The sequence below is a fragment of the Strongylocentrotus purpuratus genome, unplaced genomic scaffold, assembly GCF_000002235.5.
Source record: "Strongylocentrotus purpuratus isolate Spur 01 unplaced genomic scaffold, Spur_5.0 spur5_scaffold_8, whole genome shotgun sequence".
Lineage (NCBI taxonomy): Eukaryota > Metazoa > Echinodermata > Echinoidea > Camarodonta > Strongylocentrotidae > Strongylocentrotus > Strongylocentrotus purpuratus.
The window spans coordinates 210,001-223,482 of NW_022145614.1; the positions used below are offsets into that span (position 1 = coordinate 210,001).

The 13,482-nt window shown below is 35.8% G+C and overlaps 1 protein-coding gene across 12 annotated transcripts in view; it reads right to left on the reverse strand.

Annotated features, from left to right (window-relative positions):
• The window catches only part of LOC581299 (WD repeat-containing protein 97), a 67,259-nt gene extending 53,777 nt beyond the window's left edge, over window positions 1–13,482 (reverse strand). For 11 of the 12 annotated variants that reach the window (XM_030975778.1, XM_030975776.1, XM_030975771.1 and 8 more), the window contains exons 1-14: window positions 13,399–13,482; window positions 11,850–12,203; window positions 10,919–11,074; window positions 10,169–10,285; window positions 9,547–9,767; window positions 8,461–8,679; window positions 7,872–8,000; window positions 7,344–7,383; window positions 6,696–6,834; window positions 5,932–6,260; window positions 5,173–5,245; window positions 3,038–3,058; window positions 878–1,060; window positions 288–426 (exon numbers count right to left, since the gene is read on the reverse strand). In XM_030975778.1, coding sequence (XP_030831638.1) covers window positions 288–426; window positions 878–1,060; window positions 3,038–3,058; window positions 5,173–5,245; window positions 5,932–6,260; window positions 6,696–6,834; window positions 7,344–7,383; window positions 7,872–8,000; window positions 8,461–8,679; window positions 9,547–9,767; window positions 10,169–10,285; window positions 10,919–11,074; window positions 11,850–12,086 — 2,003 coding nt within the window. In that variant the 5' untranslated portion in view covers window positions 12,087–12,203; window positions 13,399–13,482. The remainder of the gene's footprint in view (window positions 1–287; window positions 427–877; window positions 1,061–3,037; window positions 3,059–5,172; window positions 5,246–5,931; window positions 6,261–6,695; window positions 6,835–7,343; window positions 7,384–7,871; window positions 8,001–8,460; window positions 8,680–9,546; window positions 9,768–10,168; window positions 10,286–10,918; window positions 11,075–11,849; window positions 12,204–13,398) is intronic. The other variant, XM_030975770.1, reaches the window with a different exon arrangement.

Consider the following 13,482-nt stretch of genomic DNA (forward strand, 5'->3'; position numbering starts at 1 on the left):
GAGTGTACTAAAGAGGTTGACACTTGGTATTTCATAATTTAGTGAGCTAACTCATACCACATATTTAAGGTTTACTGCTGACCTTATGCTTGTCTTATTCTATGAATATCAGTATTTGATTTCCCAATACCTGGTTCATCACATCTAATATACACGTAACTGTATGTACCGGCTCACTGCCAAGTCATCCAATCATTTTGAAATGTTCCCAACCAACATTTCCAACAAACAGTCTCATCCAACCACGTCAAATTCTTTTTCTCTTACGAGTTAGCGTTTATTCTTACCTGATAAGTCTATTGTAGTCATCCCATATTTTGATGGTACCATCATTGCTAGTTGAAGCAAATACTTTCATGCGTGGGTTACAGGCTATGCCAGTAATGTTATCAATATGATCCTCATCTGGGCTGTGATCATTACGACCTGAAAACATAACAAGATTATCATTAGAATCTTTAGTGTAATCCGCCAGCAGATACTGGCAGATACTCAGCTAAGAAGCCTAAGTTGGTTAACTCATTGTTTATCTTATATATTCGCCATTATACCAACAAAATTAACAAATTAATTTGTGCTCACAGATTGTCTTATGTCATTCATTTTTTTCCTCATGATACTAAAATTGAAAATTGAAAAAAAGTAAAGACCTGATTGGTTTTCACAAATACATTACAAAAAACTATGTGGAGAATCAATTTAAGAGAGGGTCATTTTTTAGCACAGCACAAGTGTGAAATCTACTTGCTAACAGCAAATAATTATAACACTGACTAGGAAATAAGGACCCTGTAATTTAATAAAGAAACCTATGGACAAGCAAGGTGGCTTTATCTACTTTGACATGAGTTCTACGAATTCTCACTACTATACTTACTCTTATTGATAAGATTGTAATGAACCAGACTGTAGGTGGCGGTGTTTGGATCCTGGAAAGCGACGCAGAGTGTAGTTTTCATCACAGTCATATGGAGAGGCATATGAGCACAGTAGATTGACATGAGAGGTGTCAACGCCTCCTCAGCAAAAGGAAATACTCGCCAAACTTTGATAACGTTATCTAAATTAGACATTGGACACAGAAGAAAGAACACATCAGACTATGACTCTACATGTATTTACATACTCAAAAGGGATATGAATTTCTAAAAATAATGTCACATAATAAAATCAACATAAGGGAATATCAGGGAAAGAGATACAGTCAACACAGACAATTGTGTTGAGATTTGAATGATAACAAATCTTGTAGAAATATGAATATTTAGTAAGCACAAAAGGGATATATATATATATATATATATATATATATATATATATATGCACAAAAGGAGTTCATCTTTCTTTCTGGCCATCATTTCACAGCAATATGCCAACTCATAAAACTATGGTCATGCACATGCTGCTCTGCTTTGTACTGGGGAATGCAATGTACAAGGGATTGCATGAAACATTACAAACCAAACCAAAATTGTGCGAGGGGACGACTGAGAGAAGGCTTGGGTCAAAGGGCATGGGAGGGGGGGGGGGAAGGGGGAGGGGGGGAAGCGGGTGTCTTGTAATCAAAGTTAAAAGGGCTAGACATATCTTAATCCGTTCAATATATTAGGTTTGAAATATAAGCCAGTCATTGCAGCACCCTATGGAAATAGTACAAGACTCTGATGATTAGTAGTTTGAGAGATAACCAAAGAAAAAATTTAAGATATAAATTAGAAATCAAACTTAAGAGACAAGAGAAGATGAAGATTTAGACGGTGAAGACGAATCACTCATTGAAGTCTGCTTTCAGAGTAGGGTATTATTATTGGAATGGGGTAGATTGGGTAGGGAGTGTTCAATTCAAAATTGTTTTTGATGAGAAGAAAATTGTGCGCATCACTCATAACTTAATACCGGTTTGAGAATTGATCTGGCAAAACAAAATCCATATCATACAATTCATAGAAACTGTGCGGTTGAGTGTTTGAGAGCTGAAATTGCAAATAGAGTGTCTCAGTTATATAATTTAAAAGGGACCCAACAAATGTTAATTATCCAAAGAACTTTGAATTTCATGCCATTTCAAATCCCTAGCAGTGCTACTATCAAAACCAACCAATGATATAAAGGTAGCCACTCGTCTTGCTGATCAGTTTGCATAAAACAACACTCTCACAGACTCATGCAAACATTGTAAGAACTCTGAAATTTACAGACAGGTACATGTACCCTGCAGTGCATTAACTAGTTTCTTTCTTTAAACAAGGCAATTGCCTGATTGTGTATCAACCACCTGTGACCAAATCATGTGAATGTTCCCAAACAGCACGCTTGACCAAAGGATGGCTGTACTTTAAGCCTCGGTCACAAATGCCATTACGAACTGCTACGAACGCCGTATGAACGATTTTCAGACAATGAAAATTCGGGAAGACAACGGAAAAACAGAGAGATTCGTACGAAATTATCGTTCGTACGAACCTTTGTGACCGTAGCATTATTTGTTACAAGAAAGACGTGCTGGTAAACTTTAACATATGACCGCAAATGAACTTTGAACTTAGCATGTGACCACCAACAGCATCACAAGGGAAGGTCCCCAATGTGCTTCTGTGACACAAGTTAACTCACATTATAATTAACAAACGGGAAGTTAATTGTCACAAGAGAGTCTTGCAGGTTAATTAAAAGTTTGTGACGGACAACAGACTCCAGATGGACGAACACCATTTAGATCTCTTAGCCAAAAAGAGTGAATATCCAGTGAAATAAACTATTATCGATTTGGAGTTGACACTGAATGAATGAATACTATCAACACAGTGCATAAAAGGTGGCTGCAATGGAGTTGGGGTGAAAGTGAAGCATATTTTCATTTCATAGTTGCATATAAACTGAACATGCACAGCTGTATCTGGTTATTTGATAAACAACATTCTGTGTATAAATTGCTCGTGCATTTCACTGATTTAATACATAAAGAGTGAGAGCATTATGCAGTGTTTATAATCAGTCCCACAGCAAACTTTCTATGCGGTGCAAATTATAGACTTACCATCTTTGATCATTCCACAATCTATGAATGATGTTATGATGTACAGAGAAAAGGGTTACAATCAATCTACAACTAGTGACTTGTGAAAAATTATATCATTAAAAAAGTAAACACAAAAAGTTGCTAAACAAACAACCCAAATGTTTGTAATGTAATCTATGAGATTCTATTTTGAAGTCTGTGCTGACTAATTTGCAAGTTACTAAACGGTGTCACTCAACTATTCAATGCTATACCCATGTTATAGTAAAATGTAGCTGACGGTTGTCAAGGATTTTGTCTGATATGTTACTATGGATGAGTTCCACCTTGTTCAAATTTCTACAAACTAAAATGAATTATTAAATTAAAATACAAAGTAAATTCTGATGGCTACATCAGTATATATTAAATTAAACAAGTTTGGAGTTTAAATCTCCAGTGGTTCTTGAGATATCATGATAACAATCTCAATGTATGGAATTTCATAAGTTGACCTCTGTGACCCTTGACCTTTGACCTACATGCTCCAAAATCTAATCAGATTGTCTTCCTATGGTGATACACACTATCATTAAGTTTGAAGTTTAAATCTCCAGTGGTTCTTGAGATATTATGATAACAATCTCAATGTATGGAATTTCATAAGTTGACCTCTGTGACCCTTGACCTTTGACCTACGTGCTCCAAAATCTAATCAGATCGTCTTCCTATGGTGATACATACTATCCTTAAGTTTGAAGTTTTTACATCTCCAGTGGTTCTTGAGATATCATGATAACAATCTCAATGTATGGAATTTCAAGTTGACCTCTATGACCCTTGACATTTGACCTACGTGCTCCAAAATGAAATCAGATTGTTTTCCTATAGTGATACACACTATCACTAAGTTTGAAGTTTAAATCTCCAGTGGTTCTTGAGATATCATGATAACAATCTCAATGTATGGAATTTCATAAGTTGACCTCTGTGACCCTTGACCTTTGACATACGTGCTCCAAAATCTAATCAGATCGTCTTCCTATGGTGATACATACTATCCTTAAGTTTGAAGTTTAAATCTCAAATGGTTCTTGAGATATCGTGCTAACAAACTCAATACAAGGAATTTCATAAGTTGACCTCTGTGACCTGTGACCTTTGACCTACGTACTCCAAAATCTAATCAGATCGTCTTCCTATGGTGATAAATACTATTCCCGAGTCTTAAGTTTAAATCTTAAATGGTTCTTGAGATATTGTGATAACGGTCAAACGGGACGGACGTACGGACGTACGGACGGACAACCCGAAAACATGATGCCTCCGGCACCACCTTCGGTGGCGGAGGCATAAAAATCCAACTTTTTGAAAAACAAAAATGTAGGGTAACTATATATTCAATACTTGTCACCAAAAATCAGAGCAGGGACCTGTTGCGTAAAACTTACCATTAATGGTAACTCTGTCATTAGTGGTAACTACCATGGTAACAGGGCTCAACAGCCAATTAAGTAAGGTTTCAATGAAAGTTACCATTAATGGCAAAGTTACCATCAATTGTAAGTGTTCAGCAATGGGAGGGCTGTTGTGAAGTCCATACATGATTTGATTTTGTTTCCCAGTCCTTTGGCACAATTGGGCTCAACTTGAACACAAGTCCAATGCAAATGACCTTCCAAAATGTAATTCTACTCCAAAACTAACAATTAAAAAGAATAAAAGATATAAATGGACTCAAATTTTCTATTCTCCACATTTGTGCAAAATTTAGTGACATTGGTGGTGGAGATAGGGGCCCCTCCTCCCTAATTAGGTTAAATTTACTCTTGAAGCTACAATCTTCACTGATCTAATGTTAGTTGGATTGACCTATATACTGCTAAATATCTACAGGTGCAATGATTAAATAACCCATCTTAAGTCCATATCCCCCTTAGCAATCAATCATATCTCATCAATCAGTTCAACCCTACCTATCAATGATTGGCAGTAAAGGAAGGATTTTGGTGGAACCAGCTTCATGCTCATTCCAGTTGGCCAATATTGTTTTTTGTATGTTTACTGGAGTCCTAACATATACTCAAGACTGATATATAGTTTTGCCTTGAACTACATATTATCAAGTGAGCTTGGCTTTTCAAGAATGAATGTCAATTAATGCTTGTTCTTACCCAGTCCTGCTGTAACAAGTTGATCATGCTTGGCATTGGTTGCAACTCCTAACACACCTTTATAGCCATGAGCCTACAATACAAACAAGACAGGTATTGTATGAGCTTGATCAATGAGGAGAATTAAGAAACAAATAAAGACAAAGACAGAGTGGAATAGAATTGGGATGTATGAGCTGGATCATTGAGGAGAATTACAAAACAAATAAAGACAAAGACAGAGTGGAATAGAATTGGGATTGTATGAGCTAGATCAATGAGGAGAATTAAGAAACAAATAAAGACAAAGACAGAGTGGAATAGAATTGGGATGTATGAGCTGGATCATTGAGGAGAATTACAAAACAAATAAAGACAAAGACAGAGTGGAATAGAATTGGGATTGTATGAGCTGGATCAATGAGGAGAATTAAGAAACAAATAAAGACAAAGACAGAGTGGAATAGAATTGGGATTGTATGAGCTTGATCAATGAGGAGAATTAAGAAACAAATAAAGACAAAGACAGAGTGGAATAGAATTGGGATTGTATGAGCTTGATCAATGAGGAGAATTAAGAAACAAATAAAGACAAAGACAGAGTGGAATAGAATTGGGATTGTATGAGCTGGATCATTGAGGAGAATTACAAAACAAATAAAGACAAAGACAGAGTGGAATAGAATTGGGATTGTATGAGCTGGATCAATGAGGAGAATTACAAAAAAAGATAAACAGCAAAAATAAAGAACAACTTTTAACACAAAAGCAACAACTTACGTCAGTCTTGAAGACACATTTCAATGTTTTCCAGTCCAAGACAGCGACATAACCATCCTTACGACCACCGATGAGCAGGGTGCGATCCTTACTCTTATTCTGTTTGTCATCCATCGCATTGGTAGCTGCTAACGTCTTGAGGATTCCCTTCCATGTATCATTCTGCATAGTAGATTGAACCACGTATTCATACAGACAGATGCAGTTGAGAGAGTTCTTGTCCTTAGCGTTACCTGAGGGAGGGGTCCAGGTGCTGACTACCTTACAGGGGTTGACTGACGTATCAGCTTTGATGATCTGACCAGACTTCAGGATGGCAAATAAGACATCTAATAGGGAAGGAAAAAAATGGGAAAAAATAACTATAGTGATCAACACTATCATCTTATGTACATAGATGAAATTGCACTTTTTTTTTTCAAGCATTACTCTCCCTCTAGTTAGGGCATTACTAGTAACAATGCTATCACATTTCATCACTTCATAGAGAAAAGTGATTAAAATGAATAAGAATACAGGCAGCATATCTCCTAATAGATCTCAACAAGTTTCAATTACAGTTCAAGGATTACCATTTACTAATCAGTAATACAGTTTTATTGTAAGATCCATCTCAAATACCACCATTATATGAGTACTCTAGGTTCCAATGTTGTTGCTTTCAAAGTTGATTGAGCTTCAGTAGCTAATCACTTGATTAATAATTCTTCACAATCCAAACTTCTCCAAATCAATCTCTCATCTTTGAGTGACATAGAACTTACTCTCATTGCCTGCATATGCTGCATCTACTACCCCCTGCTGTGCATCATCAGCTAGGTATGTAGTCAGGACATCACCGCTACCAGGAGTTACAATACGTACAGTACCATCACGACATACACACATGGCTCTCGATGTCACCTAGTCATAGTATAAACAAGAAAGGACACTGAATGACCAACATAGAATATAGTATGCTGGTAAGTAATAATGTGCATGGTATAAGAGAAAATATTCTAGTGAATCATAAATATTGATTCATTAATAAGGTCTCCTGTCCATACTTATTGATGCTTTTACTTCATAAAAATATAACAATATTTCCATCAAATATGAAGAATTTTGGGGGGCAAATAAACTAAACTTTTACATAGAAAAGTTTACTGATTAAATGGTGCAGAAATTGTATTCTCCTTTGGCAGCCCTAGCACAATGATTCCACCCACAATAAAACTCTGCAAAACTATACATTAACATGTCTATGTATTTCAGAAAACATCTATAGGAAATTACATTACAAAACTGAAGAAAAGAAATCTTTGCCTCTACTATAAATAATTAATCGATAGTTGGACACCTGTTGGTGCATAATGATATAAAGCACTCTTACAGAAAGGCATCAAAACAAAAGGTAGCCAAAATCAACTTACGTCAGGATGCGTCGTCATATTAATTTTGTTCACTTTGCTCCTGTGAATGGAAAAGGACGAAATATCATTAGAATAAAATCATATCTTTTTTGCAAGACAAGCTTATATCAGCAAGAAATTCTGACTAATCTGAATCAATTATCCTTTTTTGCTGTCTGAATATTTTGTTTCCATTCATTAACTAAGAGAAAAACTTTAGTAAAATATACTTTTAAAATGACTGGATACAAGTAATCAGATGATTTCGGAACAATGTGATCTTTTTCAGCACATTTCATATAATACTTCTGGAATTCGAGTATCAGAAGTTTTTTTCCAGCAAAATGTCAAATTTCATGCTTACTGAATTTGGAATATATTTCTTCCAGTCATCAAATAATAATCCACAGCCTTTTTGACAAAGAGATATTTCAAGAATTTACATGTCATTGTTTTCCTGATAATCCTAAGAAGTCATTACTTATGCTAGTTGATTTCTTCACTAATATAAACAAGATGAAAACAATAAAAGCTGCATATAGTACTTACCCTACAGTAGTAAACAGATTGTGTATGTGGCGTAGTTTCCATAGGTCTACCGATGTATCAGAAAAAGAGAAAACATCATCTTTTCTGAGTTGTGTGCCTAGTCCTGCAATCGGAATCCCAGCTTCAATTCTGACAGAGTTTACATGAAAAAATAAGAAAAAGTGTATGTACGGTAAGCATTTTGTGTATACGCTTTTTAACTGTTTAATAGAGAGCAACATGAAATAGGAAGACAAATATATAATACAACAAATCTTAGCTTGGAACATTTTCTTAAGTAATGAAGTTCAATAATACCACTTCCAACTCTTTCAGTTCTTCGTCATTCATTCAATTAAGCTTTTTGTAAAATGTGTATAAAGACAGAAATTTGCTTTTGGTCGCATTGAACACTCTGTAGATAATTGCACATGTTTAACAGTTCATTTACTCCTTACCACTTGCATTAAAGGTATGAAGAACATTGTTATTCAAAGTGTCAAAGGTAATATCATAAAGAGCCACTTACACTCTAAATCTATGTCAAATTTTTGTATTCCCCCCCCCCCCTTAAAAAAGAGAGGGGAGCTAGAAAGCAAAGTATACTTACAGATCGACCTCATCACAAGTCTCTAAACTCCAGACCCTGATGGTAGTATCTTCAGAGCCAGACATGATGTAGGGTCCATAGGGGTAGATAGAGAGAGCTGTGACAGGACCCCGATGACCCACAAAGACCAGCTTGAGATGCCAATCAGTATCCCATACCTTGATGGATCCATCCCGTGCACCTGTCACTAGGTACTTGAGAGGGTTGAAGAACAGCACACTGTGGACACAAGTAGAGTAGAGTGGGTGGGTGGATGATAAGGATTCTACCATGGTACCTTCTCCATTTCACAGTAGGTCTAATGACTCATCAATTACATGTATGGAGTCAATACTTCAACGTCATTCTTTAAATCCAAAAATATAAGGCAACAAGTTAAAAATAACCTAATTAAAACAGTACTAACGTGTAGAAACTATACGTCAGTGAGTATTGATGGCATTAAAATTCTATTGTGCACAAACTAACTGTTTAAGGATACTGACACTAATTGATTTTTAATAATAAGTACATAATTATAATGAACCATTTATAGGAAAGTGTTTTAGTTTTCTTGACAGATCAGAAATAAATAATTACAATTGAAATTTTACAGTGCATACACAAAATTAGTTCCTTGAAACATTCCACATATTGGCCTGAATTCACAAGGGAGGTTTAACCTATGGTTTACATAACCCATGGTCTAAAATTAGCGCAAATTAAGCGTGACACAGTAGGAGGTTCAATATTAGAAGCGCGCAAGGCAAGGAATGCTTATAATTTCACTAATTTTAAACCATGGGTTATGTCAATAAGGGTTTAAACCAGGGGTTAAATTTAAACCTCCTTTGTAAATTTGGGCCAATAGCTCGATCTAGCCTGATCTTCCCTTAGGTAAATAAAAGGTTCAATATAAAGTATTGCTAGACATGTGTTTTGTGCTCAGTACCCTTATAATTTAAGGCATCTACGTGAGAGTACATGGGTAAATGAGATGACAGCGAACGGTAAACCAACAACCTTTGTTGTGAAATATCTTCAAAAATACATGAAGCCATTGACAAAATATTATACCAAAATAATGTGGCAATGACTGATTCCTACCTAGTGATTTTCCTGACATGCAGATTGCGCTTATACTCCAGCATGATGCCGTCATGTAGATTGAAGACAGCGATGTTTGACTCACATACTGCATAGCACTGCTGAGCTCTACTAGCGGTGTTCTCCACTGCTAACATGGTGAAGGTATCCTGAGCAAAGAAGCTGTCCTGGACTACCTTCTGAGGGACCAGATGCTTAGCACCGTAACGGAAGCACCAAGACTAATAGCAACAAGATCAAACAAACAAAAATGCACTTTTTCAGATGCCTTGCTTATAAGCAAGAAATAGATGGAAAAAGTAATGCAAACAAAATTTGATATTCAAAGATATTTGATGAATGAAATTATCATTGTTATATCATTTCTAATACTTGCAGCTATCCTCAAACGTAACCATTGTTGTACACCTTTGGATATTTGCATTGTATTTTCAAACACATAACATCTTAAATACTTTATATTTCCTCTCATCCATTACATTCCTTATTTACATTTGTTCCTCTATTAATCATCATTCTAATCCAGTCACAGAGTATCAAATATTGATCTACCACAAAGAAAAGATTGAACATGTAATTGTCTGACCATCTATGGTGTGAATATGAAACGGTTGTAGTTTACCATGATATGACCATGTCCAGCACTGATGACTTCATTCTGTTGCTCATTATACAACACACATGTGATAGGGTGGGGTGACTTGGCCTCAGAGATCAGCTCAAAGCTTGGGGCAAACATCTGATAAAGAGAAAATGAAGAAATTTAGAAAATAGTTACTGAAAGTCTCTGATTTGTCTATGCTTGGAAACTACCTTTTACAGACTGAGTTATGTTTGAAGCTGCTCATATTTATTGAATTGATATAGGTTTCATTATCATTTCATTAAAGCCATTTACTGAATTGTGAAAGATTTACAATAAAAACATGCAAACAATCAAAAATTACATGTACTCTAAAATAATAATAAAGGCAACACATGAATATTATAAATAAAATCATATATTTTAACTTCTTTCATTGCTCTAATGGAGTATTATCCCAGCATGCTATGTTGGATACTACAGCTTAAAACCAAAGTCTTCCAAAGATATGACGACTCCACAATCATGCTTCGTTAAGGCCCTTTCAATCAGGTATCAAACTGTTACTGTGCTGTTATTAAGCAATCAGCTAATTTGATTTGGGGAGATTTCGTTATAAAACTTGAACATAAAATATAGGACTAACTAATTCTGCTTAGGAGACATAAAATTAAAGATTTGATCTTTGCTACATGTATAAGTTGAAACTTTGAACATTGAAAATGGCTATATAATTCTTTTCTATCAGAGTACCATTCAGGCAGGATTAAACAGTTATCTCATTTTCACCTTGATAAAGACTTCATCTGGTGTCCATCCCACATATCGTTTAGATCCTTTACAGAACACCAGTCTATCAATGGGTTCCTCTGGTTGTACATGTCCTTTATAGCGACCATCATGGTGAAAGATATTGATCCCACGCGAGTCAACTGTCTGGTACTCCTGTGTAAGACAAAGTGATCATACAGTACATAGATATTCATTCAATGTGATTAATACATTAAGTTTTTCAAATATATTTCCATTCACACATGACACTGTATCTGGTGGAAGATCAAAATCAAAATCAAAATCTAACATGTTGGTCAAGTCAAACAAACATTCAGAAAAAGTTATTTCCTCGAAGTCAGAGCCCAGTTAAAAAATTGTGAACGCTAAAACTCAAAATCAAAATCAAAAGGTAACATGTTGGTCAAGTCAAACAAACATTCAGAAAAAGTTATTTCCTCGAAGTCAGAGCCCAGTTAAAAAATTGTGAACGCTAAAACTCAAAATCAAAATCAAAAGCTAACATGTTGGTCAAGTCAAACAAACATTCAGAAAAAGTTATTTCCTCGAAGTCAGAGCCCAGTTAAAAAATTGTGAACGCTAAAACTCAAAATCAAAATCAAAAGCTAACATGTTGGTCAAGTCAAACAAACATTCAGAAAAAGTTATTTCCTCAAAGTCAGAGCCCAATTTAAAAATTGTGAACGCTAAAAGTAATTGTGTGATGCAATTATTACAAAAGCATCAAAGAACAAAATAGTTTGAGAAATAATCCAATACATTTGATTAATCACTGACCCTTGTACTGTAACTCAACATCATGGTTTGCGGAAAAATATTTTTCTAAACTGTAAATTTACTTTGCTATTTAAAGGAATTATAATGAGAAACCCCATGTTGAATAGAACTTTTCTTGCACATTTCAACATAGAGCCTATGTGACACTCACCTGTGTTTGTGGATTAAAGAGTACATCGTTGATAGGTTCCATGTGGTTGATCTTCCTAGTGTGGTGAACCCCATGACCAATATGAATGGTTTTACTATCAGCATTAGAGACAAGTTTAGTGGTGTCCCTTATAGACTCTCGCAGTATTCTCCAGAAGAACTGGCCTTTGGTCTCTGTCTCCAGCTGACCCGGTCTCCTCTGGTGCTCCTTCAAGATTTTGGCCACCACGTCGGACATCTCTAACTTTGTACTGTTCTTGTGTTAACTAGTGCAGAAGTATTTTGTTACATGTTTGGGACATCATACTTGTGTTTCTTGCTCCTTTGCTCATTCAGTGAATTTCTTTCCTTGATGCTGTGTCAAAAGAAATTAGTAAGACATGTCTGACAATAAGACTGAACTGGTTGCCATATATGTTGCACAACTTCCACCTGATTTGCGGGTATAAAGAAACAGGTTATTATGCTGGTCAGAGTAACTTCTTTTCAGATCAATTCATAATCTTTAGAAATATGACTTACCGTATCTTCACTGAGCCTGAACAATTTTCTCAAATTGTGTAGTTTCAGGTATGTTTTCTCATTTAAAAAAATAAGACTAGCCTAGCCTTTGTTCTTTACACAGCACATACTGACTACTGACACTGTATGATGGTGTGACCAAAGTTCGCGCGTGACCCACACATGTAAGTTCGCTATCTCAAAAAATCAGTAAGATTTCGAAATCTGATATCACCAATGGAAAGAGGAACATAAAATTACCCAGAGATAACATTTTCTTTGCAACTGGGTGAAAAATTGTGAAAATATTGTCAAAAGATCAGCAAACTTTGCAATCATTTGCGTCCATTCCGAAAAAGTTATCAACTTACTGATGGTGATAAGGGTCTGAAAGTCTTCAATTTGAGAGCAGATTTTCTCAAAATTGTAAGTAGAAAGTGGTACCAACTGATTGTATGATATCTTACCTTGCAAATCATGATATTACCTTATTATTGATGGATCACATTTTTTGATAAATCAACTGTAGACTACTAGATCTAAATCCCTGTGCGCGAAGTAGAAGTCTATGGTCTCGTTTTTTTTATGACTTCTTTAGTTGCAGCGCGCACGCCAAATTCAAAATTGCCCTATCTTCCCCCCATGCATCTACAAATTTAATACACCCTACCCAGTACCCGCACCTCCAGTTAAAACTCAGACGAGTATTTTGGAGGACCAAGCAACCAAGAAGAAGAACTCAATGACAATCGCCCCAAACCCGACGCCTTCCAACGCACGGTAGCAATCCTTGTCTTGACTAGACTCTGCCTGCCCTGCCTGCCCCTTCGGGCTGGGGCCAGACGCTGACCCGCTACGGCACTAGACACAAAATTAACTTTCAAACTTTCACGCAACTAGTCTAATCAGATCTCTCGTCTTCATTTCTCAACCCTGGTCATAACTAAGCTATTCCTCGTTTAAAATATGAAGTCCCATACCATTTTCATCATTCACCAATGACCACTGAAATTATAATAATTTAAAATAAATGACAGCTTTTTAATTACCTTGGTCTAATCAATTTATTTCGGTTGACATCGCCATGTTTTGGTCGCTATGATATGGACTCTACGGTTTTCATCAATAGAGGG